Raw genomic sequence first — 23,925 nt, forward strand, 5'->3', positions numbered from 1 at the left:
CTAAACGTTCTCAAGTCCATCATTTTTGTCTTCTCTGTATTTTCTTTTTATTACCGCTTTGTTTTTCAAAACTAGAAAATAATATTAAAATAACCAGGTAACCATCAGCTTGGTGTAGTGGTCAGGAGCGCGCAATTCTAATCTGGCGATGGTGGATTACCTGCTCCTCCTCCACATGCTGCCAGCTGGGTGACCTTGGCCTAGTCCCAGCACTGATAAAGCTGTTCAGATTGAGCAGGAATATATCAGTAATATCAAGGCTCTCACTGTCTCACCTCCCTGTTGTGGGGAGAAGAAAGGGAAGGCGATTGTAAGTCTCTTTGAGACTCCTTTGGGTAGAGAAAAGCGGCATATAAGAACTCTTCTTCTTCTTCTTGAAGCTGGGGGGAGAGGCAGGAGAGAAAGGTAGTCAATTTCTACAAACTATTTAATGGGTTTTTCAAAAATATTTTATTTTATGCTCACAAACAGTTCCTGCATCCATAACCACTTCCCTTATCACTAAAATAGTGTCTCTGTTTTGGTTCAGTACATAAAACTAAGAAAATAAAAGCTTAAGAATATATATATATATATATATATATATAGCCCTGGAACTAATTCACCAAGAGACAGGAAGGAAAGAAGAGATGGGTGTTTTGCTCCATGAGCTACAGGAGATTGGGGGAGGGGGAATGCGAAAAATATTTACATCCAAATTGTATGCCAAAATAAGTCAAATTCTCCACTGGCAAACCCGATCCCTGCGACTAGATATAATTATGTAAAGTATTATTCATCGATATGCATTTTTATGACCCTTTCTAGCCCTTAAGAAGAAACCAGGTCACTTTTTGAAGCCCCCCTCAGTGGCTCTCCTCACGAGAAATCCGGCTTGTCGTTCTGTCTTTGAATTCTAACCACTGCCTGGACATCCAGTTGCAGCCTGGAGTCCCAGAATCATTTTTGAAGAAGAGAGACAAGTTTCTTGTGATATTAGCTGTCATCGCTCATGTTCTGCTGCTGTGGAAACCCACCTTCAACAAAGGCAGAATGACTTCCCAAAAGGCAGTCAAGTTGCGGACAAGTTTAACCCTCAAAAACATCAGGCAGTACATCCAGCTCAGAGAGCCTGTTTTATGTGCAGAAGGCACCTGTCTCAGTCTCTGACATCTCCAGTTTTGGATTTCATGTCACAGGTTTGGGCAAAGCCTTTCTCTGCCGGAGAGGTGCAGTCAGACAGTGCAGAAAGGTCTAAGTCAGCTCTCTGATTCTGCACGAGGTGGTTTTGTAAGCTGAGATCTAAACTTTAAGTTTGTGCTTGTCTGCTATAGCCAGAGGACCGAGAGCTGCGTGGCAGAGCATGTGGCTAGCAAGCAAGATGGCAGCACTAATGCTCTAAATCTGGATGCAGAACCTGGATGCAGAGAGCAGTGGTGAATCAACAGATTAAGAAGATTCCCAGAGCCAGCAAGCAATGTCAGGGAAAGGCCTCTGCCTCTGTCAGGCTTTCTCAACCAGGGTTTCGTGAAACCCTGGGGTTCCTTGACAGCCCTGGAAGGGTTTCCTGAATGGGCGGGAGTGAATTCATTTATATACAGATTTAATTAAATTGGTTAAACATTTATCGGGTGATATGACCATCTATGGCCATGTTGACCCACCTCCCCTCCCAAAATGGCCAATGACGGGTGTGGAGGGAGTGAGAAGGGGAGAAGCTGCAGGTGGACATGTGTACAGCTATCCTTTCCAACCATATTCTGCATGATTGCGCCACTTCTGGGGTTTCTCGAAGCCTGGAGAATGTTTCAGGGGTTTCTCAACAGTAAAAAAAGTTGAGAACAGCCCTCCAGAGGAACTGGTTGGCCCCTGTGTGAGGCAGGATGCTGGACTAGATGGACCCTCACTGGTCTGATCCAGCAGGGCTCTTCTGATGCTCCTATTAGAGAAGGCCTCAGCCTCTCTGTCCTGTTGTTGGCTTTCCAGAGGAAATGGTTGGCCACTTAATGAGGCAGGATGCTGGACTAGAATGACCACTGGTCTGATCCAGCATGACTCTTCTTGTGTTTTTATCACTTTACAAAGGGATTCCTCTGGACAAGACTCCGGAGAGAAGCCACCCGTCAGAGGAGGCACGATAACTAGAATCCCACTCGCTATAAGGCATTCCCAGGTATTCTTAAAGTTCAAAGAGAACTTTTTTTGGGGGGAAAAGAGATGACTGAGCAGGGACAGGAAGCAAGAGGAGATTGGCTTGCCAGCTGCAAGGACTACCACCAGCTAAGACAGGACAGCTCTGGACTAGAAAAAAAGGTTCTGCATAACCTCCTTGTGTGGTTTTGTGGACTCCAACATGGTGGCCTAGGCTTCCCACAGTGGCCAGCCACAACCCCCGGGATGCAGTCTTCTCTTCGACTGCAGCAAAAAGATCCGGTGTTGCTCCACAGTGAGGTTGTGCGTTCATCCCGCTGTGACAGAGAGCTACCAACAACTTATCTCGATTTGCAGCAACAGCTCCCTGCTGCAAATTTTTTCTCTTCCCACTTCAGAGGCAAAGGTTGTGCTTGGAAAAAAATCTGAATTCCACCAAACGTCAAAGCTGGCATCCCACCCAGGGCAAGAAAGTCCATTATGCTGTGCTGAACTCCCAGATCTACTGGCCTGGCGGGCAAGTTCAGGGTAAACGCAGAAGGGGAGCTACAGGAAAGGAGGTTGAAAGGCTCCTTGAAGACAAGAGGCACGGAGAAACGCTCTGGAGGCTTAAGCTGGCCATGCTGCAAAGGGGTGTCCAATGGCCTGGGGGTGGGCGGATGGGAGGTCATAGTCCGAAAGTTGTCGAGCTGCACCGGCCAATCTGTGGTCACTCACAAGTGCTCGCTGGGTAGAAAAGAGAGGCAGAAATAATAATAACAATGATGAGATGATAAATTTTTATTTAGATCCCGCGCTTCGAAGGCTCAGGGTGGGTTACAGCCTTATACAAAGTTAAAACATTAAAATATCCAAGTCCAGCCAGCCCTAGCCTCAACTAAGTCCCAGATGATGGAAGTTGGGCAGAAGCAGATCTACCATCTCCTCTCCTTCCTCCCCTCGTGGTGAGGCCAGCTACGACCATAAGCCTGACGGAATAGCTCTGTCTTGCAGGCCCTGTGGAATGGATTTAAGTCCCGCAGGGCCCTGATCCCTCCTGGGAGCTCATTCCACCAGGTCAACTTCACCTCTTTCAGGCCAGGAACCCTGAGATGTTGTTGTGACAATCCCAGTGCTCTTGGGGGATTACACGGGAAATCAAATCCGGCTTGCTTGCAATAAAATCCGAGTCCAGTAGCACCTTTAAGACCAACAAAGATTTATTCAGAGCGTGAGCTTTCGAGTGCAAGCATCTGACAAAGAGTGCTTGCCTTGAATCAATCTTTGTTGGTCTTAAAGGTGCTACTGGACTCGGATTTTATTGTGCTACTTCAGACCAACATGGCGACCCATTTGAATCTATCCTTACGAAAGGCTTGCTTGCAAGTTAGGATTGCTAACGCCCCGGACTCAAAAGGAAGAAGCTGGATGTTCTGAAGCAGGAGTTCAAAGCGAGGCCAATTGGCAGGGGGTTGGTAATTTCAAAGGTTTCTGCCTGGTTTGGGGTGGGGGCAGAGGCTACAGAAATCTCATTTCCATCCTATGGCTCATTGATCCCGAGCTCCATGCTCCACTTGCCTAAGGGCACTCTCCCTGCCGGAGCCAGCCCCTTTGTGACCCCAGAGCTCCACAAAGGCTGTTTTACAGGGGTAGTCAACCTACGGTCCTCCAGAGGTCCATGGACTACAATTCCCATGAGCCCCTGCCAGCTTTGCTGGCAGGGGCTCATGGGAATTGTAGTCCATGGACCTCTGGAGGACCGCAGGCTGACTACCCCTGTCTTAGAGGAAACAGCAGGGGTGGGAGATGTTGCAGGACCCGCAGAGCCTGGGCTGTATCATCTAACTGCACCGAAGCTGTAACAGCCTCCCAAAATGGGGATGAGCAATCCGCCTGGGAAGAGGCCTGCCTTGCAAAAGCCCCGCTCCCCTTAGGGAATTGGCCCCTCGCTCACCTGGCAATCCGGGACAGGATCTCCTTCACGCGGACCACCAGCCTCTCGTGTTGCACAGGGTTGCTCTCAATGGCGCTGTGTAGCTTAGCCATATAGAAATCCAGAGTGCCAAGAGTGGGGGTCTCTCCTGTTCCTGGGGAGGGGGGGGGAGAAATTCCATCCATGACCTTGGACAGGGCCCAACACTGGCACAATATGCAAATTAGTATTACCTTGCTTTGCTTCATTTACTCTACCCCCTCCCTGTTGAGTTGGGGGGGGATTGGGGCTGCCCCTGACCTCTGAACTCCTCACCAAGCGGGCTTCCCTGCTTCTGAGATTGCCTGCTTAGGCCTTGATCTCAAGGGTGGCCAAACAATGGCTCTCCAGATATCCATGGACTACAATAACTATGCACCCCTGCCAGCATGGTTATTGTAGTCCATGGCCACCTGGCGAGCCACTGTTTGGCTGGCAGGGGACTCATGGTTATTGTAGTCCATGGACATCTGGTGAGCCATTGTTTGGCCACCCTTGGACTTCTCTCTTGGCAGAGATTGCTCTTTTGTTAACTACAAGCTGAGGTCTGCTCCCAACAATTTTTGTAGTTTTTAAGGGCAGGTTCAACCAAGAGAAACAGAGACCTACGTTAGGCGGCCAGACCTGTGCCCTATTCAGCCCAGAACCATCCACTGTCGAGCTCCTGCTGCCAAATGTCCTTGCCCTGATGCTTTCATGATCTGTGTTGCATTTATCCAGCGTGTTCTTGTGTTGTTCATGTGCTGTTTTTATTTAGCTGTGCTTGACCAAAGAACAAGGGCAGTTGGGAAACATCTTGTGAACTTTATGTTAACTTTTCAACTCTTGGGAGGATCACAGTAAATTTCCAAAGGGCCTCCTTGGTATATTTATTTATATAAACCACCCTCTCAGAAGGGTCAGGGCAGTTCACATAGAAACAGAACAGGAACAGGTAACTTAGATTAATAATAATGAATTAAGTGAAACAACAAGCAACATGGAACAATAGAAAAATGTGGGAAGCATTAAATTAACATATACTGATAGCCCAGTAGGTTGGGCGGAGTTATGGTGGGTGCCATAGGAGGGGGCTCAGGAGGAGGGCCTTTGGGAAGGGATGGCACGGGTCGACCTCAGCCAAATGCCTGGTGAAGGAGTTCCCTTTTGCAGGCCCTGTGGAACTGTTTAGGTTCTGTCAGGGCCCTGATCTCCTCTGGGAGCTCATTCCACCAGGTGGGGGCCAGGATTGAGAAAGGTTGAGCCAAGCGGGCTTCCCTGGGGCCAGGGATCACCAGGAAGTTGGAATTGCTAGAGTGTAAGGCTCTTTGGGGGGTGTAAGCAGAGAGGCGGTCTCTCAGATACACTGGGCCCAGACCGTGTATGGCCTTGAAGGTGATAACCAGAACCTTAAGCTTGATCCGGAATTCATCCGGAAGCCAGTGCAGCTGCTGGAGGATGGGCTGAATGTGGGACCTCCGAGGTGTTGCTGTGAGGACCCTGGCTGGACCAGCTGGAGTGTCTGGGTCAAGGATAAGGGCAGGCCTGCGTAGAGCGAGTTGCAGAAATACAGCCTAGAGGTGACCATCGTGTGGATCCCTGTGGCTAGGGGTTCCGGGGCAAAGAAGGGCGCCAGTAGTTTGTATCTTGTATCTTGGGCAGTATGATTTCTCACTTTTGCTTTGGCAGGCTTGTGTGTAGGAACATTGAATTATAACACTTAGTATTTCGTGCGCAAGGGGAGTGCATCTGGGGGGTGGGCTCTACAGCAGCCATATAAGTAGGTGGTCTTGTGCTAGTTTTATTTTCAGCAAAGAGCACCACACACCTCTTTCGCCAATCCTTTCAATAAAGAGATTTCTTCAACCCAGAGTTTGCTTATTGGGCACTGACATCCATTCTGCCTGGCATGAAGTCTCTTTCCTAATTTCAGATACTCTTTTACCCTTGAGAAGGGGAATCCTGCATATCAAGCACGCATTCTGATCCTCAGCTGAAGCTCCTTCCCTGATCCCAAGATTCTGACCCGGTTCACACATGCGGGAGAAACAGGCAGCAGACCACTGAGGTGGTAAAATGGGCTGTACCACTTCAGACGGAGGCGTGCACTTCGGAATGATTCCCTGGACCAAAAGGATTCTGATATAGCAGGGTGGGTGCAGCAACCAAAACAGCTGCTGCAAGAGGCAGAGCTGGCCGCGGGTCCGTTTGCTGTGGTGACAGCTGCTGCCAAAGCAACATTTTAAGCAATCTGCACGGCCCATCATATCTCCGAGAGATAATCGGCAGTCTTGCTGACCCCACCCATTTCCTGAAAACCCTTGGCAGACACCAGAAAAGGAGTTGGCGGGTGCCGTGGTGCCCACGAGGACCATGTTGGGGACCCCCTTCCCGAGGCTATAAAAATAAATTTATATATTGCATATATAATAAATAAAAATTTCCCAGCAGCTAATAAAACAGCATGGCAAACAGAAAGCGAAGATAGTACCTTCGTCCCTGTGGTATTCGTTTTTTAAAAAAATTATGATTATTATTCTCACGGAGGTTTTCCACAAAAGAAAGCACCCCTCCACTTGCAACTGGAAATGATATAGTCCTTGCTCTGCCACCTCAGTTCACCTGCAGGGGTCAGCCACACTTGAGAGACGGGGATGGGGGGGGGGGGGGGCGGGGAACATTTCCTCCTCTCCTGGACATCTCTGCCTTACAAACTGCGACGCTCCAGCCGGAGAGAGACTCTGGCAAGAAGCTGCTGGACAGGAATTTGTTTGCACAGTCACACTCTATTAAATGGGAGTGAGAAGCATCCCATGGTATGGTGCAGTCCCTTTGTCAAGGTTCACGCACACCATTTATCTTGTTCAGCCAGTTTGCTGCCAATTCGAATTATGGCGTTGGGGACAAATGCTGCGAATCCCATGAGCAGCCAAAGTTATCAACAAGACAGTTTTAGAGAGGAGCAAAACAACTGTGTCAGTAGAAGGGAAGATGTTACGGCTAAAGCTCACTCGCTTTGGACACATCATGCGATCAAACTTATTAGAAATATCATTAATGCTCGGCATGGTCAGCGCCAAAAGGAAACGTGGCCGCCAAAGGATCTGCTGGCTCTTCCGCTACATTTTCAGTTGGGGCCAATAAACCATAACATCTACCGGGCCTCTCAGAACCCCTCCCCACCAGATACGCCCACTAGATACATCACAAGGCAATCTCCAGTCCGGCCAATGCTTCTGTCAAGCAATAGTTTACGTTCACGGGTTATACGGCTAACCTTTCAAATGTTTATAATGTTGATATCAGTTACGGAGTTTAATTTCTGGAGTCTTGTACTTCATATTATAACTAGCAAGAAAGCCCATTGCAACCAGGAATGCAATCGTCGCTAGGACACAGGGGACACCAGCAGGCAGGGGCCATAGGAGGTAAATCAGGACTCATTGGGGTGGCTGTCCCGGTCTCTCTCTCACTCCCTCGCAGCAGGAACCATAGCAAGTAATCAGGGCTGGTTTGCAGTTTGGCAGGGCTCTCTGTGTCTCTGTGCCTCTCTCTCTGACGTCTGAAAGCAAAGTGGCTAGCGTCCAGGGAAGAAGGGGAGGGAGCTGTAGGGGCAAGGCCAATCAGGGTGCAGCCAGCTTTGCTGCACCCTGATTGGCCCTATTCCAACTCAGACACCCTGGACTCGTTCCACCCCCCAAGCTGTTTCACAAATATTAAGAGGAACAATGGATAAGGATGGGACCTGTGGATCTGTGCTGTGAACCACTCTGATGTGCAAGGGAGGGCGACATAAAAATGTAATCCATCAATCTTTCAACTCGACCGGATTTTAATATGAGCTTGACCACACACCTGCAAGCTGGGCGACTGGGCTGTTTGCTCTTGCTTTACAATACCCTCCCCATTGGCTGTCTGTATGTACCTGCCAACTGAGCACTGGCCATGCACGCATCTAGCAAGAGCTTCAGCCACTGCAAATGTGTCCGTCTTTAAAAGCACCGCGCAATTATTTGTTGGCGAACCGAAGAAGGTGTGGCCTCCGCAGTGCTCTGGAATCGTGCCCACCCCCCCTACCTGGGATGGGCAGACTGGCAAAGCTGGCTGTCAGTGCTTGGCGCACGGCCTGGAGTTGCTGCTGCAGGGCCATCGTCTGCCTCTCCTCCATGGCCAGCTCCTGCTCCAGGCGCTCCTTGGCGTGGCTCATGCTCTCCGTGTGCTTCTGCAAAATGGCGTTCTGCTCCTCAAACTCTGTGTTCATCTTGCGCAGGCGTCGCAGTTCAGCTTCCCGTGCTGCTCCGAGGGTGGCGTGGGGTGGGGTAGGGTGGACAAAAAGCATGGGTGAGTTTGGGCCTCGGTTCTGCAGCTTCCCGCTGCCCCCAAAGTCAGGGAGAATACAGGTGATCCCTAAAATCCCTTTAATTCGTGGGTTCTGAAGGTTTTTATAACTCCAGTGAGTCTGATAGTAAAATGCCTTTATCATAGGGGTCGCCGTGTTGGTCTGAAGTAGCACAATAAAATCAGAGTCCAGTAGCACCTTTAAGACCAACAGAGATTTATTCCCTGTCATGTAAGGAATTCTTAGTCTGAGGAAGAGTGCTTGCACTCGAAAGCTCACACCCTGAATAAATCTTGGTTGTTCTTAACGGTGCTCCTGGACTCTGATTTTATGGTTCCTTTATCACGTTGGTGCTTTGCTAACTCCATAAGTAAACTCCTTCCCTTTCCAAGAAATATTGGGCCGTATGATGTTTTTATGTATTGCCACTGTTTGGCTTTATTCTAAAGTTCAAAGACTCTGACCCCTTAAAAAAGCACCTAGCAAAACTGGTGAATTACAAGCTGGCTGCCACTGGCTTGCTGCAGTCTTCATGCCTTGATTACAAGATAACTGGTTTCATTGTTACATTTCATTTTCTTTCTTTCTTGTTCATTCACAGGTTGCATGTAATCTTGGTTACCCTCCCCCCCCTTCTTTTTTTTGGCAAGGTAATTTTTTGTCGATAGCTGTCAATTATAAAGGTTCAATTTTTCACGTTCTTCAGTTTGCATGATCTTGGTATGCTTTTCAGTATGCTTAGGTCATAACATAATTTCAGTATTTTTGGAGACATCAGCTCTTTTGAGTACCTCTTTTCTTTGTTTGGCTTGATTCTGCATGGAGGTTCCCTTTCTCCCTGGTATTGGTCCTTAAAACCGACCATCCGTAACCATGCATCACAGACATTCTGTGCCTGACCAAGGGACCCAGGAGCTACAAGCCCCAGAGCACAGCTGGAAATTTTTACTTACAAATATTCTGATTCTGTAAAGGCAAAGGGGTGGCCGGTTACAGTAGATGAGCGATTGGGATGTGAGTGTCCTGCATAGTGCAGGGGGTTGGACTAGATCAGGGGTAGTCAACCTGTTGTCCTCCAAATGTTCATGGACTACAATTCCCATGAGCCCCTGCCAGCATTTGCTGGCAGGGGCTCATGGGAATTGTAGTCCATGAACATCTGGAGGACAACAGGTTGACTACCCCTGGACTAGATGACCCATGAGGTCCCTTCCAACTCTATTATTCTATGATTCTATGAAATACCTAAAAATGACCTATAAGAGACCAAATAGCCCAAATTAGCTTGGAAGCTAAGCAGGGTCAGCCCTGGTTAGTCCTTGGATGGGAGGTTGCTATGTTGAGGCTGCCATGACAAACCACCTCTGAAGAGATGTCTTGCCTTGAATAACCTTACAGGGTCATTGTAAGTTGGCTGCAAGCCCTGGTTCATTCTTGGCTGGGAGAGCCCCAAGGAAGACTGGGGCAAAGGTAGGCAAACCACTCTGTTCATCTCTTGCCAGAGAGAGGTCTTTCCTAGCACATAATAATTGAGGCCTTTGATCCACCTCCACTTTCATGAGCCAGGTGCTACCTTTGTTCTGGTCCAGGAATTCCTCGGTGAAGATGGGGGTGTCAAACGTTGAGAAGCCGTCACTGCCGCCCTCACCGGCCTGGCAGAGGAAAGAGAGAAGAAGGCCAAGGTCAGGGAAGGCACCAAAAGCCACATTCTAAACACAGGATGCAGTAGAGAAAAACACAACATTTCAAGGCCAAAATGTGGAGGGAAAAAGAAGATGAGGTGAAGGAGGTGGGGACCCTAGGGGGAAGCGACCATGTCCTCATAGAATTCCTTTTGAGATGGGGAGCCAAGGAAGCTTGTAGCCAGATGCAGATGTTGGATTTTCATAGGGCAAACTTTAATAAAATCAGAGACATGATGAGTGTACCATGGGCGAGAATGCTGGAAGGGAAGGGAGCATGTGAAGGGTGGGCGCTACTCAAACAGGAGCTATTGCATGCTCAATCAATGACTATCCCAGAAAGATGAAAACACTGCAGGAGCTCTAAGAAGCCTATTTGGATGAACAGAGAACTTCAAGAGGAACTAAGAAAGAAAAGGAAAATGTTCAGGAAATGAAGGACAGAGCTTCATGAAGAGTGCATTTAGCTGCACTGGATGAGTTCAAATCCCCTGGGCTGGATGAAATGCACCCAAGAGTGCTCAAAGAACTCTCCGGAGAACTTGCACAACCCTTGTCCATCATCTTCGGGACCTCTTTAAGGACTGGAGATGTCCCGGAGGACTGGAAGAGAGCAAACGTTATTCCGATCTTCAAAAAAGGGAGGAAGGATGATCCGGGAAACTACAGACCAGTGAGTCTGACCTCTGTTGGGGGGAAGATAATGGAGCAGATCTTAAAGGGAGAGATCTGCAAACATCTGGAGAACAATTTGGTGATGCAAGGAAGTCATCATGGATTTGTCTCCAACAGGTCCTGTCAGACCAATCTTGTTTCCTTTTTTGACCAAGTAACAGGTTTGCTGGATAGTGGAAATTCGGTTGATGTCATTTACTTGGATTTTAGTAAGGCTTTTGATAAGGTTCCCCCATGATGTTCTGATGGATAAATTGAAGGACTGCAATCTGGATTTTCAGATAGTTAGGTGGATAGGGAATTGGTTAGAGAACCGCACTCAAAGAGTTGTTGTCAATGGTGTTTCATCAGACTGGAGAGAGGTGAGTAGCGGGGTACCTCAGGGCTCGGTGCTCAGCCCGGTACTTTTTAACATATTTATTAATGATCTAGATGAGGGGGTGGAGGGACTACTCATCAAGTTTGCAGATGACACCAAATTGGGAGGACTGGCAAATACCCCGGAAGATAGAGACAGAGTTCAACGAGATCTGAACACAATGGAAAAATGGGCAAATGAGAACAAGATGCAATTTAATAGTTAAGTGTAAAGTTCTGCATCTGGGTCAGAAAAATGAAAAGCATGCCTACTGGATGGGGGATACGCTTCTAGGTAACACTGTGTGTGAACGAGACCTTGGGGTACTTGTGGATTGTAAACTAAACATGAGCAGGCAGTGTGATGCAGCAGTAAAAAAGGCGAATGCCATTTTGGGCTGTATCAACAGGGGCATCACATCAAAATCACAAGATGTCATAGTCCCATTGTATATAGCACCGGTCAGACCACACCTGGAGTACTGTGTGCAGTTCTGGAGGCCTCACTTCAAGAAGGACGTAGATAAAATTGAAAGGGTACAGAGGAGGGCGACGAAGATGATCTGGGGCAAAGGGACCAAGCCCTATGAAGATAGGTTGAGGGACTTGGGAAAGTTCAGCCTGGAGAAAAGGAGGTTGAGAGAGGACATGATAGCCCTCTTTAAGTATTTGAAAGGTTGTCACTTGGAGGAGGGCAGGGTGCTGTTTCCATTGGTTGCAGATGAAAGGATACGCAGTAATGGGTTTAAACAACAAGTACAACGATATAGGCTAGATATCAGGAAAAAAAAATTCACGGAGTAGTTCAGCAGTGGAATAGGCTGCCTAAGGAGGTGGTGAGCTCCCCTCACTGGCAGTCTTCAAGCAAAGGTTGGATACACACTTTTCTTGGATGCTTTGGGCTGATCCTGTTTTGAGCAGGGGGTTGGACTAGATGGCCTGTATGGCCCCTTCCAACTCTATGATTCTATGAGGGAACTGAGCTCGTCCGCCAGGTGTTTGCATGAGGCCAGCATAGTGACATATTCCACCTAGGGCCCTTCCTAGAAACCTTGCTGCCTCATGCTGTTAGAAGACCGCAGCTTGAACTAACTGCGGTTTATATTAATTTGGTTTATATTAAATGCGGTTTATATTAATTCCTATTCTGTGTGATGTTGTTATTGGGTTATTTTGTTGGTTGTTTAAATGCTGTTGATTTTACTGTATACCTAAATGTTGTAAGCCACCACAAGCCAGTGACCCTGGGAGTGGCGGCATAGATACCTAAAACCTAAACAAACAAACAAACTCTTCTTCTTTTATGATGTTAAAGCAGTAGAACAAAAGTAAAGGTGGATAAGATTGGATGAATAAAATCTGGATAGAAAGGTGGCATAAAAATGTTTTCAAGAAATAAGTGACATAAAAGTAAGTATTTCACAAATTTTAATTTCTCCCCAAATTGCTGCCACCTGGGTTTTCTTGCAGTTTCAAAACATCCAGAAAGCTGACATCTCTAGTGCTAAGGGAACTGCAAGTGACCTGAGGAGGGACATCTTGAACGGGGGACTCTGGCAGCTGGAAACTTACCTCCCCTTTGCAATTGGACACCTGAACCTGACTTGTACTGAAACAGACTTTTGGGCTATCTCTGGCAGAGGTCATTCAGTAGAGATGCCAGGGATTGAACCTGGGACCTTCTGCAGGCTAAGCAGATTCTCAGAAGAAGAAGAAGAGTTGGTTCTCATATGTCGCTTTTCTCTACCCAAAGGAGGCTGAAAGTGGCTTACAGTCGCCTTCCCTTTCCTCTCCCCACAACAGACACCCTGTGGGGTGGGTGAGGCTGAGAGATCCCTGATATCACTGCTCGGTCAGAACAGTTTTATCAGTGCCGTGGCGAGCCCAAGGTCACCCAGCTGGGGGAGTGCAGAATCGAACACAGCATGCCAGATTAGAAGTCTGTACTCCTAACCACTACACCCAGCTGGCTCTCTACGCCAGCCACAGCCCATCCCCCATTTCCCACTGCCACATGGGAGATTTGACTTTCTTTCCCAAAAACCTTGGCCAGGCACTTACCTTGTACCCGTTCAGCAGGGTGTTGACAGCTCCTGATGTAGCATCCTCTAGAAGAATTAACAACAATAACATCAACAAAACCGGCCAAGAGAAGAAGATGGTGACTTGCTCCCAAAACAGCACCCCGTCTCCAAATCCCAGTTGAATACTCTATCCCATTGGTGGCCAGAGAACCCAACCATGCTTAAAAAAAGAAAAAACTAGAGGTATGCTTCACTCTTACATTTGAAAAAGCCTACTTTAAGAAGGTGGAAGAGTCAGAGTGATCTAATTTCAGGCCTGTGAGTATCATGTTTCTGTAGAGTTACCAATGCAGTAACTCACACAAAGACCCAGCGGACAGCCTCTTTTGAGACAGTGGAATTTTGCTGCACTACGGCACCAGAAGTGAGTAAATGACCTCATTTCTCTCCCTCACTCAGACCGTTTATGCACTGGAGGTTTCATGCCAGGCTGCAGGCTGGAGTTTTAGTCATGGCAGGTGGGCCCACCTCTTCCTGCACCCACATGGGGGAGCATTTGGCCTGGTGCACCTCATCCGCCCCCGATCTGTGCTCCTGACAGGGGGGTGGGGCAGTGAAGTTCCCAGTGCATAAACGGTCTCAGAGATGTAGTAGAACCACCTGCCACCCAAGGAATGTAACAGAGACACAACAGGGAAGCCTCTGTTTAACCCTGCCCCACAGTTTGGGAGTTACATTTCTACTGAACGTCTATTGAAACTGCCCTGGGACTCCAACTCATCCAGCCTCGCAGAACAACCTCAGAAGGGACTCACAAACACACCTTTCTTGATCTTCTTCTCCTGCATCTTCTCCGCACACATCTTGTAAGCCTCCGACTGCTGGTATTCTCTCAGCTCTTTTATGTACTGCTGCTTCTCCCGCTCTGCCTCATCCAGGTATCGCTGGAAGGGAAACCGCAGTGCCATTCAGGGGACATATATTTATCTACTTTTACCCTTCTATCCTGTCTTTCCCTGGAGGTTCAGGGCAGACTATAAGATTTTAAAAACATGACTGCTAGAGCAGTTTCTCAGTGGAACAGGCTTCCTCGGGAGGTGGTGGGTTCTCCATCTTTGGAGATTTTTAAGCAGAGACTGGAGAACCATCTGACGGAGAGGCTGATTCTGTCAAGGTTCCAGGGGGTGGCAGGTTACAGTGGATGAGTGAGAAGGTTGTGAGTGTTCTACATAGTGCAGGGGATTGGACTCGATGACCCAGGAGGTCCCTTCCAACTCTATGATTCTAGGAGTCTATATTTAAAATTAATTTCCCAGCACCACATCCTTAACAAAAGGAGGGGAATGGTGGGCAGAAAAATAATCCCCAGGGTGAGTATTGGGTTAGGCAGGATTAGCTAGGGAGACCAGCACATTTTAAGAAGTAATTCCAAGCCTCAACCCTAAGCTTGGTGGAGCAGTTCTGTTTTCCATGCCCTCTGGAACTGTTTTAAGGTCCCATAAGGTCCTGATCTCACTCGGCAGAGAGAGAGCCAGCTTGGTGCAGTGGTTAAGAGCAGCAGCCTCTAATCTGGAGAGCCAGGTTCCCCGCTCCTCCATGTGCAGCCAGTGGGGTGACCTTGGGCTGGTCACAGTTAGAGCTGTTCTCACAGAGCAGTCCTGTCAGAGCTCTCTCAGCCCCCCCCCCTCACCTGGTGTCTATTGTGGGGAGAGAAAGGGAATTGGAAGCTACTTTGAAGGCATTTCCGCACATTGGTAAAAATAGCGTTATGCCAGCTGAATGGCCCCTCCTCACCTTTTTGCTGTCTCAACTCTAGTCTGCTGCCTTTTCACACTTCCCATCCTTCACAAGTGCTGCTGGAAATGGCGGAAGAGAGCAACACGCCTTATACATGACTCTCTTCCGCCTGTCAATCAAGCCAGGCAGCCAATCCTCTTTCTTCAGGTTTTAAAGGTCCCACGATGCCCACTAATTTTTAAAAAATTAATACTTCTCTGTTTAAATGCCTATGCATAGATGCATAGTGCTTTTTGAACGCCACCCCTTATGGAATCATTAGATACTTTTAAACATTAATCTCATTCCTGATTTGGGGGAGGGGACTTTAGAGAGGCATGTTTTGTGTCACAACTTTGGGAAAAAAATACTTTTATTTCTGGCATTGCCGGCACACATGTCCGCCAATTCGTTGATCCAGGTGGTTCTCCATTTTTAAAAAGAACTTCTCATCCCAGTTAGAGGGGAGAAGGAGGCAGGTGCAATGGCAGGACTTTGGAGGCGGAGGTAGCGCTTCTTCACCTCCATACATTTCTGGTGGCCTTCTGGGGGATAGCGCTTTTTAGGCTGGTGAATGCACTTTATACGATTCACCAACTCGTGCTTTAATATGGCGGATATAGCTAGCAGTTTGCTGGCTGGACACGGGAGGTTGCCGACGTCATGTGGAGTGCCCGGAATACAGCATAAGTATGACGCTAAATTTATGGCATGCAGAAAAGTCCACAATCTCCTTCAGGTAGTGAAAAGCAGGGTAGGAAAACCAACTCTTCCTTCTTCCAGCTTGCTATAAATCATCACAGCTTATAAATCACTCAGATTCAAGCCCGAGTTTGGTTGCAATATCCAAAAGCAAAAGGACAAGCATACCAAGTAACATTACTACGATTTGTACTACTACTAGTAGCAGTATTACTACTAGAAGTAGTGGTGGTAGTATTACTATTAAGCAGTAGTAATAATGATTTACACAACAATGCCAAAGTAGAAACATGCTTCACTTGTTTCTCCGTGGGTTGCAGTTTGCTCCACTCGGCTCCCAGCATCTTTGTGATCTCTGGAAAGGGCAAATCCGGGTGCTGCATCCGGATTTGCTCCCGCCGCTCGTTCAGGAAACGGACGTAGCCTGTCACCGGTGCCTTCGGCCCATTGGGGAGGATCTTCTTCCTCTTCTTGCCCTTTGGCCAGCCCCGCTTCTTCACCGGCTGCGGATAAAAACAGAGGTTTCTATGATTTGGTTTATTCTGCAGCTCTTTAGAGACACAAGATGGATCCTAGGCATAGCACCTATCTTGCTGGGAAAGGCTGACCTGGTTTTAAAAGACAATCAAGTTTCTAGCCCTCATGGGTGTGAAGTTATGCTTGGTGAAGTTGCAGCGCAAGACAAGTTGGAGCTCGGGGTCACCCACCAGTAGTTCAACTGTTTCCTCTTTCCACCCCCCTACTGGCTAGGACAGCCTTTTTCAGGCTTTCGACTGAAATATTTCCCAGGCCTCGCGGCACCACGGAAATTATATCAGCTGGTCACCTCCCCACACACACACATGCCCCCAGAGGCAAATATAACAATAATAAAATAAAATAAACATAAAAAACCATTAAAAATCTCCTCACCCCACCACTCTTTGCCTGCAAAGCCCCATATGAAAACAAAAATTAAAAATAAAATTAAAAATGTGTGTGTGTTTGTGTCCCACTCAAGACATCCCCAACACCCAACAGAAGACCAACCGGGCCAATGTACCGCAAGCACAGAGGAAGAAGCGCACTGCTGCGGCAGAGGTTGCCAGCTGTATGGCCGCCATCTTGGAATCCCCCATGTTGCAGTACATCTGAGGGGCTCTTGAGGTACACTAGCTGGGGAACCCCGGAGCTAGAAGCAAGCTGAGCTCTCAACATTGGCCAGCAAAAAGTGTATAATTGAATGACTGCTTTGCACATTTTGGCAGATTACAGAACAATTTCTCAGTGCAGAATTGGGAATTGCCAGGCATTAAATTCTGTTTGCCGTACACAAGAATGTTTAAAAACTGTTCGGATGATAACCTCGTGGGCTTTCCTTTTTGGGCCCCCCAAATTCCTAGCTGTCTCTCCGTTCTTGAGCTAGAGCGTCTATATGGCCCCTTCCAACTCTATGATTCTGTGATTCTCAGGAGAGGCCGCCCACAAGGGCCAATCAAAATCTTGCCGTGGAAGCCAGTGAAAAGAGCAATGAGACAGTCCGGAACTGCAAAGGACACATCCCGCTCCCCCCCCACAAACCAACATGCCCATCCCCATTAGCTGGGGGTAGGAGAAGAATAGGGCAGGTGAACGCACCAGGGGGCTCACCTCCTCTTCGCCATGGGGCTTCTCGCCGACCGGCCGTGGGACCTCCCCTTTCTCCTGTTTAACAGACACCAGGAAGCTCCCATGTTGCATTTTCCCAGCAGCATTTCTGCAAATCAAAGCACACCAAAGTATAGAGTTTTTTTGTAGCGGCAAACCACAAACCCACCTCCGTCTACACAGGAAGAGATGAGACTCAATCTAGCTCCATCCACCAGTTGGAACCCCTGGGAAGCTTGCTGGGTGACCTCAGGCCGGTCACGATTGCTCAGCCTACGTTACCTCACAGCGTTGTTGTGAGGATAATATAGGGAAGAGAAGAAGGATGTAAGCCACTTTGGGTCCCGGTGGGATATAAATGAATTAAACAAACCTTTTGGGAGAGAAAAGTGGAGCAAAAACGGAGAATCTGTCCTAAATTGTGTTATTAAAATGTGCTGTTGTGAGTAGTTAATTGTGTAAAAAGCACTCAAAATGGGTCCCATAGCACAGTGGTCCCCAACCACCAGGTCCGCGCATGCGCGTTTGCGGCCGCGCATGGCGCAAACGCACACATGCGGACCTCCTGCACACGTGCACAATTGCCATGCATGCACGTTTGTGGCCGCACATACGCGTACCTGCCACGCATGCGCATTTGCGCATGTGTGGCTTCGCATGCGCGGCTGCCGGATTGCCCTCCCACACACACCGGTTTGCAGCCTAAAAAAGGTTGCGGACCACTGCCATAGCACGTTTAAGACAAACAAAGATTTATTCAAAGCGTGAGCTCTTGCATGCATGCACTCTTTCTCAAACAACACACAATGGAAGAAGGATCATGAAAGCACAGATATAAGGAGCAAGTAGATGAGTGTCAAATGAGTAAACTGTGTCATAGCATCCCAATTATACTCAAAAGGCTGCTCAGTCTTTGGGGTTCAGCTGTAGTTCACAAAAACACTGGAGAAATAAAACTGTCCATGTTTATAATTAATGGCAGACACTTGCCCAGTTGTGAAAAGAAATAATTCAAAGAGACTAGATGAGCATGTGAAGAAACAACATCTAATGTGAACAGGACACTGGTACCAGAGCTTGCCACAAACCCAGAGGCCAACTTTGCTACAACATACACTCCAGTAACACAATCACTGGACCTAACAACATCACCCACACCATCAAAGGCTTATTCATTTGCTTATCTTCTAACACTGTATGTGCCATTAAATGCCAACAATGCCCCTCTGTTCTCTCCATAGGGCAAACAGGTCAAACCCTCCACCAAAGAATTGATGGACATAAGTCTGACATCAAAAATCACAGGGCTGGAAAATCCTGTAGGGGAACACTTCAGCCTTCCAGGACATTCAATAAGGGACCTCAAAGTAGCTGTTTTATTGCAAAGGAATTTCAGAAACAGACTAGAAAGGGAGATTGCAGAAATGCAAGTTATTATAACACTCAAAACAATGACATACCCTGGACTCAACAAGGACATGGGTTTTTTTAATCTCACTATACATGCTAACCTCGTTCAACTCTTATATCCACATTCCTCTCTTCTTTTTATTTTATTTATTTTGGAACAATGTGACTGTAATTTGATGTTAGTAATATGGAATGTAATTTCGAATCTAACTCTCTGGTCTCTGGACAAGATTGTCCAGCATAGCTTGTCACTTCCATGCTTGGGTGGAGACGGATGGGGCCAACAACTAGTCTCTCTGAGTTATTTGTTTTCACAACTGTGCCTGCCATTAATTACTAACTTGCATAGTTTCATTTCTCCAATGTTTTTATGAACTACAACTGAACCCAAAAGACTGAGTAGCTGAGTTGGTCCTCAACAAGGGTCAGCCAGAGCTTTTTCTAGTAATGGGTTTAAACTACAAGTACAACAATATAGGCTAGATATCAGGAAGAAAATTTTCCCAGTCAGAGTAGTTCAGCAGTGGAAAAGGCTGCCTAAGGTGGTGGTGAGCTCCCCCTCACTGGCAGTCTTCAAGCAAAGGTTGGATGTACACTTTTCTTGGATGCTTTAGGATGCTCTGGGCTGATCCTGCGTTGAGCAGGGGGTTGGACTAGGTGGCCTGTATGGCCCCTTCCAACTCTATGATTCTATGATTCTATCCTGCCCCCACCTGGTAGAACGAGCTCCCTAAAAAGATCAGGGCCATGCCTGAACTCCCACATTTTCGCAGGGCTTGCAAAAGGGAGCTCCTCTGCCAGGCATTTGCCTGAGATGAGACCGACCAAACCCAATATCATCCGCAGGTTCCCCCCTCAGACATCCAAGCCCTGCACCCGTCTGACCTCTCTGGGGGGCTATTTAAGTTAGCGTTCCTGTTATATTCTTGTTGATTAAGATTCAGAATAGGGTTGGGCGCTTCAGATGCCCAAGTGCCCAACCCCAAGAACCACTGTTGTTGATGTTATTTTTGATTATGTTGTATGTTAAGTTGTTCTATGTATCTCCCCACGAAGTTATATGTAAACCACCCTGAGCCATATGGAAGGGCAGTATAGAAATCTAAACAAACAAACAAACAAATAAAATAGCTTTTTTAGCAAAGGATCACCCATACAACATTATTTAGATGTTATGACACAGTTTACTAATTTGCTCCTTGTTTACTTTCTCCTTGCATCTGTACTTTCCTGATCCTAGTTCCACTGTGTGTTGTTTGAGGAAGAGTGCATGCACGCAAAAGTTCATGCTTTGAATCCATCTTTGCTGGTCTTAAAAGTGCTCTTGGACTCGTATTTTGTTGTGCTGCTTCTGACCAACACGGCGACCCACTTGAATCTAAAAGCACTTAGTTATATCAGACCAAAGCATCCATTTGTCTGTTTTGCTCTTGCCCTTCCGGTGGTGTACACAGCTTTCCACTCCTCCGTTTTAACCTCATGGCAAGACAAGGACTTGGAACTGGATTGCAGAAACACTAAATCACTACATCACACTGTCTCTCTCACTAGAGGAACTCTCTCGCTTGTCAATCATTGTTATTTGTTATTAAATTCCTATACCGCCCTCCCAATATGGCTCTTGGCGGTGTACAAAGTGGGTTAAAATTAACAATAAATAAAGAACTGTATTCACATTAACAGGATAAAAGAAAACAGGAACATAAGTAATATATTAGCAGTATCATAAACATAAATAACAAATTAGCAGCATCCTAATGGCTGCAGCATGAGCCTCTTGTGGCGCAGAGTGGTAAGGCAGCTGTCTGAAAGCTTTGCCCATGAGGCTGGGAGTTCAATCCCAGCAGCCGGCTCAAGGTTGGCTCAGCCTTCCATCCTTCCGAGGTCGGTAAAATGAGTACCCAGCTTGCTGGGGGGTAAACGGTAATGACTGGGGAAGGCTCTGGCAAACCACCCCATATTGAGTCTGCCATGAAAACGCTAGAGGGCGTCACCCCAAGGGTCAGACATGACTAGGTGTTTGCACAGGGGATACCTTTACCTTTACCTTTTAATGGCTGCAGCAGCACAGGGAAAGCTTGCAGGGAAGGGGCGTGCTCAAGTGCATGCTACAGATGTTGACTCCACAGCAACTGGTATTCAAAGGTATACTGCCTCTAAACAAGGAGTTTGGATTGCAGAGCTCAGGCATTGGGCCTCTGGGTCTGGGGCAAACGTGGCCATTCATATAGCATAGTCCCACATGGAAATGCTTTTGGACATCCAGATGGTGGTTTCCTTGGATTTTTCTATTCCTGCAGTCCATGCAGGGTGGTTTCTCCATTATTTACGGGGCTATTAATGGTTGATCTAGTTGGAGGTCCCTTCCAACTCTATGATTCTATGACTCTAGTTTTTTGTTTCATTACAAGGCTATAGTAAAAATTATATTGAAGCGATCTTGGGAAGGAAAAACATTCTTTTATCAAAAAGGGATATAAAGGTTCCATAGTCAGAGGCAATCAGTCTCCAAATTCCAGTGCCAGGAAGCAACAGTGAGGGAAGGCCTCAGCCTCTCTGCCCCGTTTTTTTCCCATTCAGAGGAACTATTGGCCCCTGTGTGAGGCAGGATGCTGCCCTAGATGGAACCCTCACTGCTCTGATCCAGCAGGGCACTTCTGATGTTCCTCTCAGGGGAAGACCTCGGCCCCTTCGCCTTGTTGTTGGCCCTCCAGAGGAACTGGCTGTCCACTGTGTGAGGCAGGATACTGCCCTAGATGGACCCTCACTGGTCTGATCCAGCAGGGCTCTTGTGTCTGACAAGAGTCAAAAAAGATGCTCTGATACTTACAGGAGGGCAGTGGCCTGCTGTTTGGTGCCGTGGGACATGGCTGGTTCTTCGCATCGAGAGCTCTTGATGGCCGTTCACGCGGAGGAACCTGGAAAAAGGCAGCCCTGCGTTATTACAAGCCTTACCCGCCCTGGGAAAGATGCAGGGAAAGACAGTAGCAGATTCCCCTAGGACAGGAAGGCTCCCTTTTCTCTCCAAAGGCCTCTCTTGTGCGTTTCAATAAAGAAGCATCCGGACAGCACAAGAGGTGCCAAAGGTCTTTTTGCACCAAGGGAAAACATGCAGGAAATCTCACGACTAATGGGCCAGATCCATGGGGTCCAACCCTATGAATCCACAGAACCCAGATTTCTGTTGCGGACATTTCACAGCAGCTGGCAGGATTTGACGTGTTTTGGACCCAGTCCTGAGTGCTCTGAATGAAGTCACCTCTGCACAAATGGGATCTATTTTGCCACCAGCGTGCTTTTGTGAAATCCTTCCGAAAAACTCTCCAGGTAAGCTGTTCTAACATCTTAAAGCGAGTGTGGGGGTGACTGGGAAACTCCTTCCTACACGTTCACATCTAGCAGGCAGCAGGGAAGGGATGCTATGCCTTTAAAATGCCATGGGGGGGGGGGGGGGAGGGAAGGTCCAGCGTTCAGCAGTAAAGAATCTGCTTTGCTTGTCAAAGGTGGTTTCTAAATCAAAAGGAATTAGCCTTCTCAGCCTGCAGTCCTGGAAAGCAGATTATCAAAACGCAGAATAAACACTACCAGATTGGGTCATCTGCATCTCTTTGGGGCAGCTCCCTCCGTCCATCTAGATCAGGGGTAGTCAAACTGCGGCCCTCCAGATGTCCATGGATTACAATTCCCAGGAGCCCCTGCCAGCATTCGCTGGCAGGGGCTCCTGGGAATTGTAGTCCATGGACATCTGGAGGGCCGCAGTTTGACTACCCCTGATCTAGATTGTGCAGCCAGGAGTCCTGGCTTCTATTTTTGATGGTTTTGTGAATGTTGTGACAGCCGCAGTCCAAAGTTTTATCAGCCTCCCTCCACCTCCTCCTTGGCTCCCCCTACTTGATATCATCTCTAGTATGGGGTAGCTAACAGAGGGAGCAAAGGGGGTTTAAAACGGGGTTTTAAATTGTATTTTATATTATTATAACTGATTTTATTGAATGTTTTATTACTGTGAACTGCCCAGAGTCCATATGGGGAGGGGCGGGATAGAAATTAAACATCATAAAGTCCTAAAATCGATCCCTCGCCTCTCCAGCGGAAGGATTGACGTTTTCCCTTTTTCTGTCCCTCCGAGGCTGCCAGTGAAGTGGCACAAGCAAGAGGCACCTAAGGCCAGCCTCTGCCTAGAGCAGCTTCCTAAACACAAAACTCACGATGGGGAATTCTACATCTTAAGAATGCGTTACGGACGGCCAGAACAAAGCCATGAAAAATGGTCGAACTGACGGCAATCCTCCCCTAGGACAGTTTCCAGAGCCCCCAACTTTTAAAACTAGATCAGACAAAATTGAAAGGGGGAGGACGCCATGGCAACAGGGATCAGGGGGGGTCCCCTCAAAGAGTCAGGAAATGGCCAAGCACCATCCCACAAGCTGGGAAGACAGTCCCCCCAGGTGACCCCCGTTTTCCTTCCCCCAAAGGAGACCCCCCCCTGTATCCTTAATTAGCCTTCCCCCAGTGAGCCCCATTATCCCTCCCCAACTAACTCCCATTATCCTTCAAACCATTGACCCCATTTTCCCTCCCCCACAAGTGACCCCATTATCCCTGCCCCCCTATGTCTCAGGTCCCATCTGCTTTCTGCATCTCCCCCCTTGCAGGTCAGCCCCCCCCCAGCCCCTTGGCTCCGAGGCCCCCCTCCCCATTTCCCGGCTCCCCCCTGCAAAAGAGCCATTCTGCCCCCCCCCGCCCCCCAGCAAAACTTTCCTCTTCCGTTTCTTGCTGCTCCTCAGTCTCCCTTTCACAAAGGAAGCCCCGCCCCTTCTCCTCCCCCAGCGGGCTCATTATGCTAATGAGCCCTCCCGAAGCCCCGATTGGACGAGAGCGTTCTCCGGCGCCCTCGCCGGCGAAGGCGGAGCCCCATGCGTCACGACGCGCGTCACGGCACGGGGGCGCGCGGCTCTCGGCCCCAGCCAATCAACGCGAAGCGTGTGAGTTCAGAGACATGCAAAGAAGGAGCGACGTCATGAAGAGGCGGAGGCGGGAATTAAAAGGGCGGCGGGGCGGCCAAACCGCGGCTCTCCAGAGTCCGTGGACTACAATTCCCATGAGCACGTGCTGGCAGGGGCTCATGGGAATTGTAGTCCATAGACGTCTAGAGCGTTGCAGTTTGGCTACCCCCTGCATTGTGGCTTCGCTTTAAATATCATTTGCGAGCGTTTAAGACAGGGGTAGTCAAACTGCGACTACAATTCCCATGAGCCCCTGCCAGCGTTTGAA

General features: G+C 48.1%; 1 protein-coding gene across 2 annotated transcripts; it reads right to left on the reverse strand.

Moving 5' to 3' along the window:
* Positions 1-426: 426 nt before the first annotated feature.
* On the reverse strand, positions 427-23,465 carry HMG20B (high mobility group 20B). Of its 2 annotated transcripts, none has more exons than XM_077331795.1 (10): positions 23,412-23,465; positions 21,482-21,568; positions 17,245-17,350; positions 15,915-16,118; positions 13,961-14,081; positions 13,175-13,221; positions 9,973-10,051; positions 8,138-8,353; positions 4,064-4,196; positions 427-2,856 (listed from the first exon to the last, which is right to left on the reverse strand). In XM_077331795.1, the coding sequence occupies exons 2-10, from the start codon at positions 21,517-21,519 to the stop codon at positions 2,844-2,846; spliced, it is 957 nt and encodes a 318-aa protein (XP_077187910.1). In that variant the 5' UTR covers positions 21,520-21,568; positions 23,412-23,465; the 3' UTR covers positions 427-2,843. The 2 variants fall into 2 exon arrangements, with proteins under 2 accessions (XP_077187910.1, XP_077187909.1); XM_077331794.1 differs by having other exon boundaries at positions 17,233-17,350.
* Between the last annotated feature and the right edge of the window lie 460 nt (positions 23,466-23,925).

Source organism: Paroedura picta, chromosome 4 (assembly GCF_049243985.1).
Source record: "Paroedura picta isolate Pp20150507F chromosome 4, Ppicta_v3.0, whole genome shotgun sequence".
Classification (NCBI taxonomy): domain Eukaryota; kingdom Metazoa; phylum Chordata; class Lepidosauria; order Squamata; family Gekkonidae; genus Paroedura; species Paroedura picta.

Bases quoted from the DNA above. Each gene is read 5' to 3' on its own strand.
- HMG20B (XM_077331794.1), bottom strand. From the start codon at position 21,519: ATGTCCCACGGCACCAAACAGCAGGCCACTGCCCTCCT. The intron at 17,351-21,481 runs GTAAGTATCAGA...TTTGATTTGCAG, and splicing joins CAGCAGGCCACTGCCCTCCT to AAATGCTGCTGGGAAAATGC. The intron at 4,197-8,137 runs GTAGGGGGGGTG...CCCCCTCCCCAG, and splicing joins TGCCAGTCTGCCCATCCCAG to GAACAGGAGAGACCCCCACT.